Source organism: Sander lucioperca, chromosome 14 (genome assembly GCF_008315115.2).
Source record: "Sander lucioperca isolate FBNREF2018 chromosome 14, SLUC_FBN_1.2, whole genome shotgun sequence".
Classification (NCBI taxonomy): Eukaryota; Metazoa; Chordata; class Actinopteri; order Perciformes; family Percidae; genus Sander; species Sander lucioperca.
Window position 1 is genome coordinate 15,942,748 of NC_050186.1, and position 21,754 is coordinate 15,964,501.

Sequence of the window (21,754 nt, forward strand, 5' to 3'; positions counted from 1 at the left end):
ACTTTGTAAACCTATACAAAAAAATACATATAACACAACAAAGGGAAAAAGCCAAAAAGCATAATATGAGCACTTTAATAAAGTAAGTCCTTAGTCCAAAGTACTGATTATGCAGAGCAGCCCTTTTCTGAGTGTATATGTATATCTTAATCAATTTTACTACTTCATGTGATATCATGTCATATTGTGTTTCTTTCTTAAAATAAGTGAAATCTGCCATCTGTCTGGTGAGATTATTTCAATCTCTTTTTTTGACAGAAAACTTGTTTTAAGAAAATAAGACTTTTAAAACTCAAGACAACTTACTTGGTAAGATGATTTTTGCAGCGTTTCCACTAAGCAAAGTGTTGATCTACAAATGTAGTGATATAGTATCAAGTAGCAGAAAATGGAACTAAAGTTAAGTACAAGTAGCTCTAAAATTGTACTTAAGTACAGTATTAGTTACCTTCCACAATATAAGTCACAGAGGAAGGCAAAGCAGGCATTTCAGTGCACAACCACTTAAGAAAAAAAAGATTTGATTTTTATTTCTTCTTTTGCAAGGCATTCACGTTTACCTAGAATAGGTGAAGTCAAGAATACTACATCATTAATAATAACCAGATACTATGTGGGCGTCTATACCATGTGTGCATGTTTACACACACACATACAGTAAGGGACCACACACGTACAATGCTCTGCAGGATGTCAGCTCCATTTCTCATATCCATGTAAAGCTACCACTAATTACACTTTAATAGCTTTGGTGAAAATCCCAAAAAAAATACTTGAAGTCCTTTTTCATTTTTCCACCCAAACTCAGCATGAAAAGTGCTTTATTAAGGTTCAGAATACTTAGAATATTTTATCTTACAGTATCTTTGTTCGTAAACAACTGCCATAAAAACAACCAGCAGGGTTGTTGCAGAGCCTGTTCGCCACAACTTCAAGCTTATGACACAAAGCTTACAAATCACACATTTGTATTACAAAATAACGAAGAAATGAACAGGAACTAAATGGATAAAACACTCCCGTTAGCAAAATGTATATGGTATAGTTCATATTTTGGAAGATATAAATTTGGTAGAGTACTTTTATAACATTCAAACCATTTGCTGCAAAGGTAAAATCTGCCCTTACAAATAAAAATGTTAATATATTCAAACTAAGAAAACAAAAAGACCAATTAGTTTTAATAGGGGGCTATATTCTATACTGGCCTTGAACATAAATGAAATCCTGACCATCACATGTACTTAAAGCTGAGAGCCCAGCAGGTATCACTGAAACTACCAATGAACAGGAACGTACAGGCTTAGTACCAAAGTATTGATAAATCCATTCACAAGATGATCTCAGAAGGTTTGCGTGCACAAGTCAATCTAAATTCAACATTTAAATGGTCAAAAAAAAAAAAAAATACATTTCCTTGTGTGACACCAACTGTATGCAAGACAACATCCCACGTTAATGCAATATAAACAACAGGACAATAAGATGCAATTAGTAGTACACAAATATCCTGAATGCTGAAATACATTCTCAGATGGTGTTTGATGGGCAAAAGCGGCAAAATAAGTGATTTTGCAGTGTAAAGGCAGTGAGCAATGTAAAATGTAAGACCTGGATGTAAACCTAAACAGTTCAGTCGATTCTATGCGGTTAGAAGTCATTGTCAATATATATTACACAACATAAATTAAGCATACGCAAACTAGCCGAACAATCAAAAGGTGCAACAAGAAAAACCAATCAAACTTTTGAAATAATCTAAAATTCTTCTATGGAGGTTAAGTTGAATGAATCACAATTAAAACAATGGTTATTCACTTTTTATACTGATAAAAAAAAAACAAAAAAAAAAAAAAAAAACACAGGGACAACCCCTAAAGATTTAAGTATGCCAGTTTTGTTTGTAATTAGTGAATCTTCAAGTTAATCAGAACAAATAAAATCAGACCAGGTCAAAAAGCGCTTGAGATCGAAAATCATTTCACAATTCTTCATAAGTTTTACCCTTTTTCCTGCAACAGCAGCTACCTCATATCATTGGTAAAGTGAAATCAGTCAGTGGAGGACTGATTAAGCAGGTCATAGTGAGATAATAATAGTCTTACTTTGGAAACTTCCCAAAAACACTAAGTCATGGCACAGCAGGAAGCTTGCACTTTGGAACATAAATGCAGTTGGACATTGTACAATATGACATCATCTTTTGACACATCTTAAATAGGTTCACTTGTGAGTTCCTTTCCAAGGAGCAAAAATCACTTCTAACAACAAAATAAAAAAGGTTATCTGATGGAGAAATAAATAGAAAGCAAAAATACACTGAGAAGACACTTGCTCAATGCTGCACGCAGGTTATTTCAAATCTTTTGGACAGACGGACTGAATGAATGAATAAATGTACAATGATACACCCACAATGCACAACATTGAAAACTGATCTGTCCAACTAAGTCCAGTAATTCAGTACAGATGGGGGTGCTATCGTTATTAAAACGCTGTATCTTGTAATCCTGAACTCCTTCCTTTCGAACATCATGAAGTATGTCATGGAGCTATTGGTCATAGAGTTGAAAAGCCAATATGAATATAAAGTTGAATTCACAGCGACAGAACTTAACAAGTCCATAGTCGACCGGTGTCAACCTCTCACCTCCACACACTCCAAAACTCGCGGAGACCCCGCTCCTTTTGTCTTTAGGCAAGAGACTGGAATGCAGAAACGGGGGGGGGGGGAGACACACTAGAAGGAAGGAGGTGGGGTGCGTGTGTGTCTGTGTGTGTATGCGTGGGCAAGAGCATCTAAGGAGAACTAAAATAAAGTCATTTATAAAACAGAAAAAAAAGAAAATGCAGAGGAGTATCTGCTGAACAGAAGGCAGGTGGAGGAAAAAAAGGCCAAAAAGAAACAGTAGAAAATGGTGATAAAGTAAGACAAAAAAAGGAGAAAAAAGCCAGGCTTTCAAAGCCAGAGAGCAAAGCAAAGATGAAGGTGGACAGAGCCATCCAAAAAGGCATGCACGAAGAAGAACACACATCTATACTGTTTTCGGCTTGCCGTCCGTCACTCCGCTCACGGCGTGCAGAGCAGCGCTGCTGCTGCTGCTGCAGACACAGTGAGGGTCGGGACTGACTGTGCTGTGTGGTCAGGCCAGAGGCAGACTGGACCGGGCGTCAACTAGACAAGAGATTTCATGACCGAAGAGACCGATGTCATGTTGTTTCCTGGCCAGGTAATGGGACAACCTGGGGAGATCTGGGGGAGGGATGGGTCTCAGACAGGGACATAAGAGGAGAGAAAAAAAAAAAAAAAAAAAAAAAAAGAGGCGCGAGCATGGTAAATGTTTCAGTGCCGCGACGGCCCGTTGCTCTGGGTTACGGAGTCAGAGATAGAATGGAAGGCGGAGCGCATCAGGTTGAAGGATTTGTCAGAGAGGGAGGAAATATCATCTGACGTCATCCCCTTTGTGTCGATCTTTGGAAGGATCTTCAATCGGATGGTCCCTGCGGAGGCAAAAAAAACAAACAAAAAAAAAAACTTCACTGTCAGAAGTCTCATGCAACATCAAGTAGCCCTCTGCATAGAGATACTGAGGACTGCTTGCAATTGGGGAAAAAAAAAAAAAAAAAAAAAAAAAAAATCGAGGACAATCAAGCTGAGTTACCCGAGTTGAACTGCTTTTCTTTCCTTAGGTAGAAGTTGCTGTATGAGGAGAAAACGATGGGTATGATGGGGACCTGAAAAAGAAGAGAGGAAAGAAGAAAAGATCAAAACAGACTATCCCAATACATCAACATCACGTCTTCATTTTCATGTTAAAGCTATAGTGCGTAGTTTCTGTCTCCCCCATGAGGAATTCTGAATAATGACAACAACAATGTCGGCGCGTCCACATGATACAAGCCTTCCGTGATCGCGCACGCGCCCCCACCCCTCCTCCACGCAGTTGCTAGTATGCAAGGAGGACACGGAGGATTAAAAAATAACATGCTGGATCACATCTAGGGCTGCAACTAACGATTATTTTCATAGTCGATTAATCTGTCGATTATTTTCTTGATTAATCGATTAGTTGTTTGATCTATAAAAATGTCAAAACATGGTGAAAAATGTGGATCAGGGTTTCCCAAAGCCTAAGATGACGTCCTCAAATGTCTTGTTTTGTCCAAAACTCAAAGATATTCAGTTTACTGTCACAAAGGAGAGAAGAAACTAGAAGATATTCACATTTAACAAGCTGGAATCAGAGAAATCTTTTTTTTTTTAAATGACTCAAACGATTAATCGATTAGTTGGCGATTAATTTAATAGTTGACAACTAATCGATTAATTGATTCATCGTTGCACCTCTAATCACATCACACACATCCTAAAATGTACATGCAGAGAAAGTAGTGGAAGCGCTGCTGGGTCTTTCATGTATTCAACTACAGGTGCTCTTTGGATATTACCGGTGCACTGTGTTTATATCTCATGCGAAGGGCTCATTGCATCCAACATTTGTAAAAATGCATGTTTCCTTCAAAAATAATCCAAGGCACTCTGTAGGTCTTCTACAAAACTTAAAATGCCTTTATTCATTGTCTGCAAAAAATGACCCTGATGAAGACATGTGGGTCAAAAATGTGTTGGTCATTTTAAGTTTTGCACAAGACCTACAGAATGCCTCGGATTATTTTTGAAGGAGACATGAATTTTTACAAATTTTGGAATTCAGATCAGTTTCTACTCAGCATTGAGCCCTTCTAATCTTTACTTTGGAACCTTTTCTTTCTCTTAAGCCAAGGCCAAAAGATGAGAAACAAACAGACAGAAATACTTGACTGAACCAACATCATATTCACACACACACACACACACACACACACACACACACACACACACACACACACACACGACACTAGCAATCTCCATCTCCTCCACTAATAGAGGCCGAGTTGCATCTATCGAGGCCCCGAGTGGCCCCTTCAATGGGACTGGCTGAGCCAAACGTGGCTCCCCCTGGGGGCTGTCCTGCTTCCACTCAATCTGGCCGGCTGGGTACAAATGGAAAAAGATTACGCTATAACTCAGCAGAAGCAAACACAGAGATAGAAATAGTCCATGTCCACACGCGAAAAATCTCAAGTGTGAAGCAAAGCCAACAGGGGGAAAACCAAAACACACATTGTATTCTCCAGACCCCAAATGAAGTTATTCCACCACCTCGCGCCAACACGCACAACAATTCGAAATCAAGTAACACGCAAACACTGTTTGTATAACATAAGTACGTATGAGCAGACTCTGAGCTGTAGAGACAAAAAAAAAAAAAAAAATAGAAAATGTGTTTGCTAATAAGGAGCAGCAGGGCTTTATTTGTGTAACCTCTCAGCCTCAGTGCATATCTGAACCAAACTGATATTAATCTTTAGCAGCCAGTAACACAAAAAAAGGGCTCACAAACACACACCACAACATGTTTGCCTGAAGCGAACCAGGTTGCAGTTCAACAATGCTTTTTTTTTTAATTCATCCCACCTGTCGGACCCCCGAGTGTGTGCTACGAAACATCAACTCAAGAATAGAGACCTCCCACCTACATGCATGAAGAGATGGAGCTCATAAATCGCACACAGCTGAGCTGCCAATTACTCTGGAGTGATTCTGTGAGAGTTACATCATGCACAACCAAGGGCAATTTCAGAGAAGACCGAATCAGGAATGTCACAATGAAAGTGCTCAGGCACACCAAACTATTGTGACCATTTCAAAGCATTCCTTGCTCCGTTTGTATATTGGATATGGTTAAATCAGAATGTTGTCTTGTGCCATATAAGGTTTCTAGCTCCCCCATGTGTCTAGAATCAGGACATTGCTTACCCCACTCACTTTTAGGAGACAAACGTTGGCAGAAGTCTCCTGTAAGACAGCCAAGTATCATCACAGCTCTTTTGGCCAACATAGTTAAGTGAATGAACAGGACGAGGGTGTACATTACAGTACATGACATGTTGACTTAATTTACGCTGTCAAAATTAACACAATAATAAAGAGTTAACGCGATAACGAGTTAACGCAAATTCCTTTAAACCCAACTAAACTGTTCTGTGATTTAAAAGTTATTTGCATGTACTGTCGATGTGAATTGAGTTACCACCGGAGTATGTCAAGCCTTTAATACCACTTACTCACAAACATATACAAAATGTTCGATTAATCGCAAGTTAACTACGGACCATTACTCGTGATTAAATATTTTAAAGTTGAAATATTATATAGCATTTTCAGGTTCATACTTGTATTTTGGGTTTGTACTAGAACATGCTTTAACGTTCAAAAAATACTTTATTTTTCTCATACGGCCCATGGCTGCTGCACCAGCCAAGATTACAGATTTCCCTGGCATTAGCATGCAGCTACTATAAGTCAGATAGCAGTGCACAGTAATAGAATATAGCAGCACTTTTTTACCATAAAAAAATAAATAAAATCGCAGCTAGGGCGTCTGGATAGCTCAGTTGGTAGAGCGGGCGCCCACATATAGAGGCTTACTCCTCGACGCAGCGGGCCCGGGTTGGACTCCGACCTGCGGCCCATTGCTGCATGTGATTCCCCCTCTCTCTCCCCTTTCATTTCTTCAGCTGACAATCAGCGTCAATAAAAGGCCTAAAAATGCCCAAAAAAAAAATCGCCGATAAAAGGATTCTGAACCAAGTATTACATAACCGGACATGTTTCAACAGTGATGTGACCCGAAATTAGGGGTGTTAAAATGAATCATTGCATCAATGCGTCGTGATGCGGACCTGGACGATTCTGCATCGATGCAGTGACAGACCATAATCGATTATTGCCTACTGATGTTGCTTGTTGATTTTCCGGTCGCATTTTTTTGTGTTTGCTTTTTGTCTGTTGTCTGCTGTTTTCAGACTCCGCTACATTCAGGAAGTGTCTTTTTTAAGAGCAGATACTATAAAAAGGGGAGTTCATATATATATATATATATATATATATATATATATATATATATATATATAGATATATATATATATATATATATATATATATATATATAAATAAGACTGCTTGACTTTCTTGATGAAAACCATGTGTGGCAATATATAATATTATTAAGAAGGTGACACATCGTGATATTGAATCGATTCGAGTTGTTGACAGGATAATTGTAATTGAATCGTGACACCAGTGAAGATCCACACCCCTACCCGAAACTGGGGAGAAATTACAACATTGGGAGCCAAGATTACATCTTTCACTGCCATTAGCATGTTGGCATGGGACAATGTTAACACAACGCAGTAGCTTAAACAAAAAAAAAAAAATAAATAACACTCCAGTCCTGCCTACCTGGAGCAGATGACCAATCATAGAAGGCCGAGCCGAGAGTAGAAAAAAACAGAAAGAAACCAGAGCGTTCAGAACCGTGGGAAATCTGAATGTTTTAGCTCACTGGGATTTCTATGAAATACGTATACCTCATTATGTGAAGCTCTGGCCACGTTTAACATGAAAATCTGACAATATAACATTATAGATAGAACAGAAAATACGGAAAAGCATAACAGTTCACCTTTAATCGATTGACAGCCCTAATATAGGATATAGACATGATAGCTGGGACTTGCTCTACTCAGTACAAAGACAACCCAAAAGAAAGTGAATTTCCAATGGAGATAAGAGGAAGACTACTCACTTGTGCCTGCACCGCCAGGTGGAAAGCTCCTTTTTTGAAGGGCAGCAGGCCACCTCTCTGGTTTCGCGTTCCCTCTGGGAACACCCACAGACGGATCTGTGGATGTCAAAAGGCCAAGGGTGGGAAAGAAAAACAGCCATTAATTAATAATCATCCCATGTCATCTCTCAATGTGTCAAAAACCAGAAGCTTGTAAACAGACTAAGTGCAGAAAGAAAAACAAAGAGTAAAATGAATGATATAAAAGCAGGACGTACTAGTTCTTCGGGGATGTAAGCACTCTAAACCATTTCGATCATCACTATCTCCTAACTTTCTATACATCACTGATTAAAGTGCATATTGTGTTGAAAAGAGTCACATTACCTGGTCGTCCAACATGGTTTTGGCAGCGTCAGCCATGACATTTTTGGCGTCGTTGGTCTTCTTGCGGTTGATAAAGACAATGCCACCCAGCCAGCAAACAAGACCTACTGTGCCGGCGTAGATCAACTCCTTCTTGGCAATCATGGTGCAGCGGTCCGGTAAGATCTCCATCAGGCCTGAGAAACAGAGGAAACATGGAATACAGTATTTCATTTTGAACAATGTGTCCTAAATTAGAACCACTAATGTCAAATACTCTTATAACAACAATGTGTCCCAACACATTATAAACAAGTATAATATATGTATAAATACATAAGTATTTACTTCAAAATCAAAAGATGAAAGAGAAGCAAATCTGTAGTTTTGTTCACATGAGCAGTATAAGTCTTTCCAATATTTGAGAAATAAGACATTTTCATAGAAGACGTTGGCTAATCTGTCATTATGTAGCCACTATCCTAATAGCTGGTTTGCGTCACCATTGACCATTAAGCCTGAATGATACATCATTGGTTAGTTTTTAATACATTTAAAAGCATTTTCCACTGAAAATTTGAAGAAGAAACTGCATGGTAAAACTGAGACCTTGAAGTATGGCGTCTCTAATGGCGTTTTTCCATTACATGGCACCTGCTCGACTCGCCTAGACTCTACTCGCCTTTTTTGGTTTTCCATTATGAAAAAAAAGGACCTGGTACCTGCTAACAGGTACTTTTTTTAGTATCACCTCCGTGGAGGTTCCAAGCGATACCAAAAGGTGACGTGAAAACCTGCAGACTACTGATTGGTCAGAGAGAATCGTCACTAATCACTGCGTCATCATTGTTAGCGACAGACGGGGGTGTCCTGAACAAACCCGCCATTTTTAAATACTTTAGCCAGCTGTGTTTTTTTTGCTGCCTCCAGCTTCTTTTGAAACTAAATTTGTCTTCCGGCTGTGGCAACAGCCACATGCCCAGAATCACAAACAACACACCTTCGACGTTCTGTGTATGTGTGTGTCGTGCCGTGCGGCGTTGCTATGACGACCAGTCACACTTGCCTCGCGCATGAGATGGTACTAAATCTGCAATGGAAAATAGAGGACGGGGCACCACGGCCGAGTCAAGTAGAGCTGGTACTAGCAGTGGGTAAGCGCCATTAGTGGGTGTCTTAAAAAATAAATAAATAAATAGGTTAACACGTATGTTTCCTCTATGGCCAAAACCTGGATTTCATCAGGCGTAAAGTCTGCTTATGTCATCCATGTGATGTTGGAAAATAAATCTCACTTTATTGATTTTAGTTATCTCCAAGAAGAGCGCTTACAAATTTGATTAACCTTTGTGCAAAGGCAGCTGGGGCAGAAGATAAGAGCAGTGCCACGTCATGGCATGTCAACTTTATTTATATAGCACACTTCATACAATGTAAGCTCAATGTGCTTCACACAAAACAATTATGAACTAAATAAAATAAGACATGAGAACTTATTTGAATAAATCTAGAAAAATTCTCTGCCCACCGACACACATACCCAAAGAGAGAGAGAGGGAGGGATAGAGGTAGAGAGACAGACAGACAAAGATATTGAGGCAAGCTAGCCATAGGACTGAGAGAACAGGTAGGTCTTCAGCTTGCCATTAAAAGACAACACGGTTGTGGTCAGGGCTTTAAATTGACACTCGCCAACCCGCCAAATGCCAGTAAAATTTTTTACTTTGGCTGGTATAACATTGTAAAGTTAGGAGCCAATTTGGCCGGTGATGAATGAGAAGCGAAGCGTCTGTTTAAATCGGCAGGCTGCAGAAACGATCCGACAAGTCAGTGTTTACAGATTGGCCTGTTTTCCGGCAAGAAATTTAGGCGGTTTGGTGTGCGTTTGGCATGGAAACACACGGAACTGCGCGCAACAAACCAGAGGAGCTGAAATGATGTAGTTAAGTTAGTTAGGGGAGAAAAAAAACAAAAAAAAAAAAAAAAACGTGGAGATATTTTTCGAGAGTAAAGTTAATGTAAATGTTTATATTTTATCTACCAACCATCAACCCAAACACATATTTTTAAAGAAACATGGATGCTTAATGTATTCAGCGGCACTTATCCGTTTCATTTTCCCTGGAAAAAAACTGGCTAGTGGAAATTGATTGGCTGGTAACTTTAAAGATCTACTAGCCATGTTGGCTGGTGATTAAACAAGTTAATTTAAAGCCCTGGTTGTAGTACATCTTATATCGTCAGGTAGTTTGTGCAAGAGAGTGGATCCATAATTACCAGATGTATTACTGATCATGAGTACAGTTGGGAGACCAGTGTCTGATGATTTAAGAGTTCTGGAGGTTGTGTAAGCAGTGAGCAGGTCAGAGATGTATTAGAAGCTAGGCCATTAAAGAAGTGAGCAATATTTTGAAATCAATTCTGTATTTTATGGAGGCCAGTGAAATGATGCAAGTACAGGAGTAATATGTTCATTTTGTTTTTTCCCAGGGAGTACTCTGGCTGCATCATTTTGACTCAGCTGGAGCCGACCCGCAGTCTTTTGAGTAGATGAATTGAGTGAACCATATTTTTCAGCGTCTGTGTTAAACACGCACACAATATTAAAAAAAAGGAAGTCAAAGTGTGTGAAATAAAAAGGATGGCAAACAGCAGAGTAAGTAGATGAGTCTATGCTGAGGTGAGAAAAACAGAGCCGACAGAAGCAAATTGACACCTGAAAGAGTGCTGGAAACCGAGCTGTGGAGGTCTCATCACATCAGCTCTAGGATGAGCAGCTATTAATGGCTGGGTGTAGCGGTTGGCATGGCAACTTGGACGCCAAATCAGACTCATGCTGAGTTTTCTCAGCGCTAATTAGATGCCTAGTTCTCCCCCTGCTGTCACCACCCTGGCCCTGAGCCTGCCCTCATCACTCACCGGCACTGAAAAACTCTCTCTCCCAGGCACTGATGGAGAGAAACCATACCTCTGCTGAATAGGTGTCCTCAAGAACAATGAGGCAATGATAAAAGACATGACCACACATGCCCATGCAAAATCATAGACAAACAAATCAGATTGAAACAAGAATCAAAATCTTTCTACAACGTGCTCTTACTCAGTCTACGCCAATTTGAAACGGTATGCAGTAAATTTAAACCAGCTTTTATCTCAGTCTGGGTGATGTGAGGCCAACAAAGCTGGCATAATCTTATATTGGTGCCCAGGTTTTAGCAGGACTATTGCCTAACCTACACTGCAATCTGGAGATGACGATGATGATGATGATGATGATGATGTCTTCAGTAGTCCTGATTGTTACTCCTGAGCCTGTTCTTGAACGGTTTGGTGGTCGATCCAAACCAGACTGTGATTAACGGTCAATGTAAACAGAATCCGGCCGTGTCGCATTCCTGCTCCACCGCGGCTGTCAGAGACAATCCTGCCATCTGTAATCTCACACTGTGTTTTAATACAGCCAAATTCACAAGTTCTCATTTACATATTTTCCTTTTTCTGTTGTCAGACAACGGAACAAGTACTCAAGCTCCCCTAAAATTTGATCTCAGCCCACCTAAAAATTATAATAATAGTTTGCAAACTTGTCTGTTAGTGACAGAGGGAAAACAATTACAGGTTCAAAGAAACAGGTTTAATATCCTGTGTCTCTGTCGCCGATGCTATGCACCTGTAACCCAGTCAAGGAAGGTTTTATTTTTTATGTATTTATTGTTTTACCTCATTATTATTTCATGTGATTCTGGTAGTCCATAAAGGGACTTTGAGTTTTTTCATATGTTCAATATTTTGCATTTATCCTCTGTTATAATAATAAATACATATTGTATATTCATTGTTATCCAGTGAAAAAACTGATTTAGCAAGGTGGGTTAACACTTTTGCAAGGCATTTTATCCGTGTCACATTCTCATTAGGGGCTGAGCCCCCCTAAAGGTCTGATCCTAGAATCGCCCCTGCTGCTCATAAATACTGCAATGACCAGCAGTCATTACCAAGCTGCTGAGTTACAGATAAAAATCATTATGTTATGATCATGATATCATCAGATAAAAATCATATAAAAAAAAAAAACTGTGACATTGGCTAAATTGACATTTCAAATGTGTGATGACCTGATTTTGAGGCCACAAAAAGGTTTTCATATTAATTACAGCCCAAAAACCTCAGCTACCACATCTAAAAAGAACTGCAAACATGTATTCGTGCTTGCAAAAACATAAAAAATGTCGGCAAAAAAAAAAAAAAATCACTGAGGCTGCTGAACAACAGACGCTCGGCTTCTGAAACGTTTCCTTGTTGGCTGTGTGGCAGATGACATTTCCACACTAATAAGCCGGAGTGCACCCGGGACTCGACGCATCCAGATGCTGTGTACATTTACAGTATGTGCAGAGAACAGACAGAAGGTTGAACTGCCTCAAGGCATGGTTTTCTGTGAGTGAGCTCATCCAGGTCAGCAGTCGGCGCTCTCAAAGCAGGCACGTCATGAGGGTCCACCAAGTCTACATGCAAATTTCCGTGCAGATCGGATTAAAATATTGATTCTCATACATAAAAAGGTAGTACAGCACCCACCCAAAACATCCAGGGAGCTCTGGTGGTTGGAGATGATGACGTAGGGTCCCTCTGTCTGCAGATGCTCCCAACCGCTCACATCAAATCGAAGGCCCAGGAAATACTTCACATGACGAACCAAGCCGCGGATAATCCTGGGGAGAAAAAGGTTAATTAAAAGGGCTGAATAAGTATAGGTTACTGTTCACAGTCCTGTGAGTGCAGCAGGCTACATGTTATTAACCAGAACCCTAGTATGTCAAAAGGTTGCAGGTGACAGTGGAATGTATAAAGCCTGTTAAATACTAGGGTATTACAGTACATTGTAAGAATGCCAGCTCAAACTTTGAAAATTTGACCTAAATTGGACAATCATAAATGTCTTAAAAATATCTGGTAGATATACACCATACTCATACTCCTCCAGTAAGAACAACGCTCCAATAAGCTTTGAGAAAGAATGTCCTACCATCTGCCTGTCTGCCTCTGAAAAAAACAAAAAAACAAAAAAACAAAAAAAAATACACACAATCAAAGTTATGACGTCCCAATGTAACTTTATGCTGCCAATCTGGGGATTGATGAGATATGAATGATCAATACCTTTTAATACTATGTCTGAAACTACACTCATAAACGTGGGGTGACAGTCCACAGTAGTTCAGTGGCAAGGCAGGATTTGTTTTTGTTTTGTTCAGTCCACTTTCAGTTAAGTAATTGCATACGTTATGCTTTTTTAAAATATATATTTGGTATAATAAGCTGCTCACTATCCAATATTAACACTTAATACATTTTTAATTTTCCAAAAACCTAAAATAAAGAAATGATAACACTATGATATATACATCAAGGTTTAAACTAATGATCATTTTCATTATGGATTCATCTGCAGATTATTTTCTCAATTAATTGATCAATTGTTTTGTCAAAAAAAAAAACACGTCGTCAAGATGATGCCTTCAGTTGTCTTTTTGTATTCAACCAATAGCTTAAATTTCAAAGATATTTGGGTTTCTATCATATATTCCAAAGAAAAGCATCAAATCATCTCATGTGAGAGCATGGAATCAGTGAATATTTGACATTTTTGGTTGAAAAAAAAAAAAGAAAAAAAAAAAAGAAGAAAAAAGGATTTTTTTTGTTATTGATTCACTGTTGCAGCTCTAACAGACTTACTTTTAAAGTGGAACATACATATATAGCTGCATTTGTTTATTTGTACTGAGCAATAGAGAGGGTAAAGCCTCCACATTATTTCCATCTTATGAAGTCGTTATGGCTGATGATGTGTCAAGTATTAATCTTTGGGTGACATGGGTGTTTATTATGTGACTTTGGCAGAATGAGTGACACTCTCAGAATACAGTCATTTGATTTAATGCCAATATCAAGTTACTCAATGAAGCTGCAAGAACTGTGTTCAGGTTAAATATTCCTCACCAACGTATGGCCTAAGGTTTATACTCTTCTGGTCATGGTTTATCTTCAGGGACTTATACAACTTGACCTTTGTAGAGACAAACAAGATTTCAGTTCAGAACTCGGTTGTGATTATAAACAAACAGGCTCAAGGGTGAGACGCGTGTCACAATCTGGTCAGGCGAGTTTTACATACTTTACTTCCATCAAATGAGATCCTTTCTCACCAAGTTCTGACATATGTGGCATTTTCTCTTTGGCCTCTATAACACTTTCAAAAGCCTGCCTTGTCCTCAATCAATACACTTTCTCACCTCAAAACACACAGAGTACGGCTGCCAATTTCCAATTGATCTGAACTCTGGTGCTGATATTTAAGGCTGAAAAGAGAGCCTTGGCATTTTGTATCCAGGCCAACTCCACATTACAATCAGCTACTTAGCGCTCCATTTCTTAGCCTTTATTTGATCCTCATTCAATCGGGACTAACCCGTTTTCCCTCTTTGAGCCAAAGGCAGCAGTATAGTAGTAACAACATTGTACAAAACTGCTGTGAAACTACTGTCCCACACAGTGCTATATCTGAATATACTCACAAATTGGCAAGGGGTGACGAGAAACATGGGGAACTCAAGCGAGCCCTGTTGTCCATGCTAGCCTCAGCACTAAAGACGCAACAAATGTTTGCAATTTGAAAATGTGAAGATTGGCTGGACACGCTCAACGTTGAAGTTACTAACAACTCAAGCGATAATCCACAAAGCTGAGTGCAGAGCATGAAGGCTTAACTGTCCACTTGACATAAATGATTTAAGCACCCATACCCCATGAAACGTCGCCTTATATTCTCCTTAAGCAGCAGCGAAATACAGATTCCATGACTGTGACTTCCTTATTAGACGCATTATGTGAGAGCAGGGATGCTCGAAAGGCACAGTTCAGATGTGGTCTCATTAATATGAAAAAGCTCAACAAAAAGAAACTGAAATGTAGTGATCCTGAAATAAAAAAAAAAAAATCTTGTTCCATGTCATACCCCTCTTTCTGCCCATGTTTTCTGTGTCTGTCTGTCTGTCTGTCTGTCAAATAAAGGCAAAAAGCCAAGGATGCAAATAAACTGAGCAAGTTTAGTGATAAAATAAAAATAATAAATACTGAAAACAAAAACATGTATAAATAAAAAAACACAACCCAATCATAGAAATACCATATCATTATACCATGATCATACAGCCACAACTCACCGTTCAAATCTGTACCTGCTTTTTAGAAGCAAAAATTTCCCTATGCAAAATTGGAACTGCAAACTTTGGATAACAAACTAGCTATTTTTTTTTCTGCGCAACACAACAAAACTCGGTTCTGTTACACCACCAAATGACCTTCCCTCTTAGGTAAAACAGCAACGTTATTTTCCATTTTCTGCCTCACCTTCTTCAAACAAATGAATCATATCCCCTCTCAAACTTCTCCCTCCTTTTATTGTCCGAATATGCACTCGTTTAAAGGCCTTCTACCAATCTCCAGCTTTAGCGCACAATGCATGTCCAATCATCATTTCCAATATTCTGTCCCAAATAAAAGGGAACATGAAAGGCAACAAATCCCACCGCGATTAAAAATAAAACATTATATTAAATTATATTTTAGTTTATTTTGATGTTGCTGAAACAATGCCCCTTAAAAAGGTGAAGCATTAGGGATGTAGGGACACGCTGATTACTAATAACTTGATCAGCATACACCAATGGTAAATTCTTATTTATTTTTTTTAGATTCTTTTTTTGGGGGGGCTTTTTTCCCCTTTAATTCAGAGTGACAGTAAGACAGGTAAGGTGGGATTCAAACCCGGCCGCTGCAAAGGCCTCAGCCTACATGGGGCGCACGCTCTTACTGGGTGAGCTAGAGGTCACCCTACCAATGGTACATTTTATGTAATATTACGGAAAATAAACAACCATAAGTCAATCATTTCACTGATCTATTACTACAAAGAGCTAACAGCCGTAACAAAGAGGATACTAAAAGTGTCTGAATCAGCATTGCCCATTATAATACAGTAAAGACAGAAGGGAAAAGTTGAACCAGGGAGAATGCTTTACAAAAATAGAAGTTAGATAGATAGAAGATAGTTTACAGACACTTAGACCTGGGTTTGAATTAGCCTGTAGTAAATAGTTTGGGATTTATTTCTTTTTTGCAATGCCCAATCGAGCACATAGCTGAAAATGTGTTGACCGAAGACCCTACAACAACTCCACATCTTAGCTATGATGTTTTCATAACTGATAAGAATGATAACAAAACTACAAAAACATAAAATAATAAAATAACCCCCTGCCCCCCCAAAAAAAAGTCTGACCTTGTGCACACCATAGTTAGAAGCCTGAGGAAGTACTTTTTTAGTATGGAACCGGTTCCTACGCAACCGGTAGGAATCGGACCGGATTAGAACACAAATTTCGGTTCCTCATTGCGGTTCCACTTAATGGGTCGACTGAAATATTTTCCCTCGGTCGCTCCGAAACAGACGTAAAAATATCACCTTTTCTCTGTAGTCTACCATTAGCTAGCTACCGTAAATGTAGGCTACTTTTAAAATGCCATATTTTCCCTCTGTGCTCACTAAAAGGGACGTAAAAGCATCTTTGATGTCATTTTTCAGTTTTAAAAGTACTGGTTCGGCATCGGAATCGTAAAAATCCAAACTATACCCAACCCTACTCTTGCCAAGTTTAGTTTTTTTTCACTATTTGTAAAATGGGCTGGGTAATGATGAACCAGCATAGAAAAGTGTCCCTTCTTTTTGTGGTAATCTAATCAAAGCGATTTTATTTACTATCCTTGTTCAAAAAAGGTCAAGCTCACGATGTCAATGGAAGACACGAGAAAGCTCATGAATCTATTACTTGCGCTCATTACCTTGTGCCTCTACCTAATGCAATCATCTGTTGACGCTAAGCTTGCCTTGCATATAAATTATAGGCTACGTTTAATTGGTGTACTATAGTAAAATAGCTAACCTTTCAACCAGAATACAGTCTTAAAAGGTTATCTTTCAACACAGCAGTACTGCGATAGCACACTCAGTCTAGTGCAAAAGCCATTGATTATGCAATGACTCAGCCAGTGTTGCAGCAATTGTTCAAGGGGAATAAAATGGCCTCAGTTGGATTCTCTTTATCCAACAATCTTCTAAGCTTTTCCTCTGGTTCATTTCATTATCAGTCTTTAAATATGTTAATTTTCCTACAGAGCATAATGACATTTGGGTGATGCGTTTTCTGCATAGGTTCAATACAACCTGACAGCTTATGGATTCAAAGGTTAGCCTGCCCAGTTATCCCTAAACATATTATACCAACAAAGATACCAGCGCCAAAGCTAATTCAGGGGCCAAAGGTCAGAGATTTGTTCACAACAGGGACATGGTCATACGATCACAATGACACAGCAGATGATTCATTCAATCAAAAAGGCAGGGAGTGATCAAATTACTGCTCAGTCAAACAGACCGCAAAACTGCTAGTCTAGCCATTACACAGTAAGAAACCTGAGCTCAAGCAATTGTGACTGAGAAAACTAAACCTCTGTTCTTTATCGGTTGACATGAGATCCAACCTGATGATTAACGTGGGAGCCATGGCCAAAAGTAGACATTCACATACTGTAAGTGACAGGTCAAACTGTGTCTGTAGAATGCACAGACAAACAGTAAATTGAAAACCAACAAGAGTGTTTCAGGAAATGCAAGCACAACATTAACAGTGACTTGAGTTCCATGGATGCTGTTTACTGACTGTACATGCAGAGGCCTGTTCTGGCCCACCAAAGTCTACTGTGTCATATTCAAGTCTTTCGAGTCAGCTGTGAAGCAAGTAGTCAACCCCAGAATGCAGGCCTTTGTTTACCCGTCTGATAGCAAAATCCCTGTGACAGACTACTCTGTGCTTGATGACAGCGCTTTTTGTGCCAGAGCTGGCTAGTGTCTAAAATGTGAATCCAACAAACTCTATTCACTCCCTGTGCAAGGTCTGACCCTGATTCAGTCACTTTGTCACAGTCAACAGGTCTAGATGACCTTTGACCTGACAAAATGGCTCACTGGTGCAACATGACACCACCGCCACAGCTAACATGACCGCAAAACGGTTATTCCTAGAGCAGTGAGGCAGTAAGGTCTGCTGTCATAACTGACAGGGCTGCTGTCAGCAGATCAAGGCCAAGTGAGGTTGCATTGTGGATGGGCCTCATAACTATGCAGTAACCCAACTCTAATCAGGGGGAAACTTGCCATCTGGCATCTGTCTCTTCAAAGTAATTACTTGAATGCAGTCACTTGTGTCCAGCAATCTATCCTCACCATCTAGTAGGTTTAACCACGACGACAAAAATGAAGGCGTATTACATTTCAATCTTAACAGGTATCAGTTGACCTGATCGGTGTGTGTCGGGTATAAAATAGCATATCTCCTCCAGTGGTAATGTTAAGGGGTCACCCCTAAAAAGCCAATATCCTACAATAGCGCCGAGATCAAAAAGTGGCTGATGGAATGGCACTAGTAATACGCTGTATACTATAAGTCAATCCCTAAGGAATATGGTACTCAGTACAGTGACATTAGCCAGTCCCCTGGCTATTTATCCCCTACATCCAGTCAGCCCCTAACATATACGAGTAACACCTTTGAGTTCAATACACCGCAGCCACCACTAACGTTATAGTACTATAGCCTTTACGAATGGAATAAACACCTCATTCATACACTTTCAACAAAAAGTTAAAAGGGTCCATAAAGATAGGATTTATTGCTGGGCTATGGTGCTGTATTGCATATGCATATGTCTACTTTGAACGGGGCGGGGACACTGACATCAGTTGCATTATTAACATTCTTGAACTGATTTAGAAAGCGTGATTTCCATCAAAAAGCTGCCATAAAAAAACAGCTCCGATACCATAAGTAGCAAAACAATGAAAGCCTTGTGATCTTCAGTGGGCAGACTAACGTTAAGTGCTCACCCCGTGTAACTTGGCTAATCTCAGGCATTTTACTGGAGGGAAGATAAATTAGCAGACATTCTTACAGAAGATGTAATTACCGTTATCTGAGGCTAGTATTGTTTCACCCACATCGGAACAAGCCCCAACTTGCATCGCTAGCACTTAACATGGACGTAACGTTAAATGTTAATGTTAGCCTTCTTGTTTTCAGCTAGCGTTCACACGTTCCTTCTGCCAAGGTATCTAGGGGGCTAATGTTAGCATATGTATGATTAAAAATGCATCAAGTATTTTTTTTAATTTTATTTTAAATGTCAGACAAATTGGTATACTAGAAGCTCCCTGACGTTACAGTGGCTTTATGTTAACATACCACTGCGCTACAATAAGACGGGTAACGTTGCTTTATCTTAATGTTTTATATAAACTACGGCTGCTGCTAGCCAGCTAGGAAGCTAACGTCGGCTAGCTGTCAGACGGCGCTGCAAGCGACATTTATTATGCAAACAAACTCACCTCATGTTTTCAACATCTCTGCCCCCGCTTTTCAGTATACACAGAGGAATCGCGAACAGCGCCAACAACATCATCCAGGCGACGTAAAAGCACTTTTTGAAATAAAAAACAAACGTGCTGCTGGTCCACAGCAGGAGCGGAATCAGCAGCAGCAGCGCTATCATCCATAGCCCATCCATAGCGATCCGCCAGAGAAAGTGACTGCCAGCTATAACACGCGGTTTCTGGATAAGGAAGCCTCTAAAACACTGGCCAGCCTACAGTGCAAGAAGGAAGGGAAGCACCGCGACCCTGACAACCATTACACAGTCAGAAGTAGACCTTTAAAGCACCCTGTCAATGGCAGTGCTTATCTCTGGCTGCCCAAAAATGAACATGTATCGCGTTGCTCATCTGTTGCTAAATGGCATCATGCATGGATGTATTATATGGCATCATGAGGTGGAGTCAAATCGTCATCGGTTGTGTTTTTTTTCCATTTCCGGTTGCTGGACCACTCTGATGTCACGAGCTACTTTTTATTTTACATTTTTTATTTTATTAAATTTTTACTAATTACAGTCTACAGACCAACAGTTCTTTAAGTAAGCCTGTGTTTATGTCATAGCCTGTATGAGATGAGATTAAATAAAATAACTGTTAAAGCATTACATACTATCTCTCCACAATCACAGCTCTTGTAGTATATTTGATTTATTTTGTGACCAAAACATTTAAATTTCAGTCTGCTATAATAAGCACTCTTTCCACAGGGTTGTCCTTAGAATGAGACCTGTTTGACATCCGATTAAAGCACATGTTTAATTGGATTAGTAGTGATAATCCAATCCTTAGCTATAATCTGACACTGTCCAGTAGCCCTGACTATGAAGTTCCAGCCATGTCGAAGAGCTTTACTTGACATGATTTGGAAGATTAGGATCAATCAGTCATTAATCCTGATTTAATATGTGCAGTGATCCTAACCATCGGCAGACTCTAAACTTGACATCATTCTGTCTACTCATTCAGAAGCAGTAACGAGACTAATTTGCTCTTTGTAACATACACAAAGCAATGGATTTTTTTTTTTTAGATTAAAGCGCATTTAGAATCATATGGCTTTTTGTTTGTCTATATGGCCTGGAATACAGAAGGTGGACAATACTTTGTACAGGATTACAATGATAACAATGGGAGAAAATACACGTGGCTTTTCTTAAAGACTGGAAACAATGGCACTGCTGCATCATCATACTTTAGCACCATCATTGTACTTCTAAAATGCATTACATGAATACACTCATGCAGTTTAAACATACATAACACTGTCATACTGACCCATGTGAAACAGTGTGAAGGACTATGTAGGGGATGAACTGAGGAAGTGGTTACATGAAACTAATTTTGTTCAAGCTACTGGTACACTTATGAATGATCAAGATGTACTCTTGTACTTTTAGTCAAGTTAAATGTTACATTGGTGGATCCTTAAAACCTAAATGGCTTAATGGATTCACAGTTCAGACAGACTGTGGGCAATGTCCACAGCTTTGAGTTAGCTTCAAGTTGTGCTGACTGCAGGAGAGTCGGACCAATAAAAACTGTTCTGCACAAACTTTCATCAGGGCTGGGTCAACATCAAGTTGGGAAAGTTTGCCTTTGAACTGGTATGGCATGAGGTGGAGTTTAAGTCAACAAACTGGAGTATTTTTAGTTCAGTATTTATTGGCCTGATACATTTACTATAAGAGAGGCTTGTAACAAAAATACAGATATATGTATATGTTTATATAAAGAGGCTCATGTTTGCAACCCATTAGATGTGTGTTTTCTTCCGATGACTTGTCATCCACAGTCCTGGGCAATCTTATCTCTTTCCAAACAGTGACTTTACTTTGTGGGTGGCACACTGTCAGGCCTAGCAAATTCAAAACATTTTAGCTTTTGATAAAAAAAAAAAAAAAAAATGCAAGATATAAAACAGTTTTAAAACTATGGCAAGAGACATGCTTTGGTTCTGCTGTCTGAAAGACTATCGAGAAGCTGAGGGACATTTGATAGATGGATGGCTGTTACAGGGGGTTGGATGATGTTGTGCAGGTTGGGGCAAGCAGAGCTGCAGGCTGTTACACTGTAAGACCAGTGTTTGGTTGGATTGGACAGTCTACACATTGCAAGTAGCAGCAGAGGGTTTTTAGGTTGTTGAATGGAGTGGGACAAGGGTACCTTGCAA

The 21,754-nt window shown here is 39.4% G+C and overlaps 1 protein-coding gene across 1 annotated transcript; it reads right to left on the reverse strand.

Moving 5' to 3' along the window:
- Positions 1-504: 504 nt before the first annotated feature.
- Positions 505-19,969, reverse strand: agpat2 (1-acylglycerol-3-phosphate O-acyltransferase 2 (lysophosphatidic acid acyltransferase, beta)). Its single transcript, XM_031317746.2, has 6 exons — positions 19,540-19,969; positions 12,618-12,751; positions 8,061-8,236; positions 7,695-7,790; positions 3,663-3,735; positions 505-3,501 (listed from the first exon to the last, which is right to left on the reverse strand). Exons 1-6 carry the CDS (start codon positions 19,716-19,718, stop codon positions 3,344-3,346), a joined length of 816 nt encoding a protein of 271 aa, XP_031173606.1. The 5' UTR covers positions 19,719-19,969; the 3' UTR covers positions 505-3,343.
- Between the last annotated feature and the right edge of the window lie 1,785 nt (positions 19,970-21,754).

Bases quoted from the DNA above. Each gene is read 5' to 3' on its own strand.
- agpat2 (XM_031317746.2), bottom strand. From the start codon at position 19,718: ATGGATGGGCTATGGATGATAGCGCTGCTGCTGCTGATTCCGCTCCTG. The intron at 12,752-19,539 runs GTGAGTTTGTTT...TTTTCTCCCCAG, and splicing joins AGAGATGTTGAAAACATGAG to GATTATCCGCGGCTTGGTTC. The intron at 7,791-8,060 runs GTAATGTGACTC...TGACATCCACAG, and splicing joins AAACCATGTTGGACGACCAG to ATCCGTCTGTGGGTGTTCCC.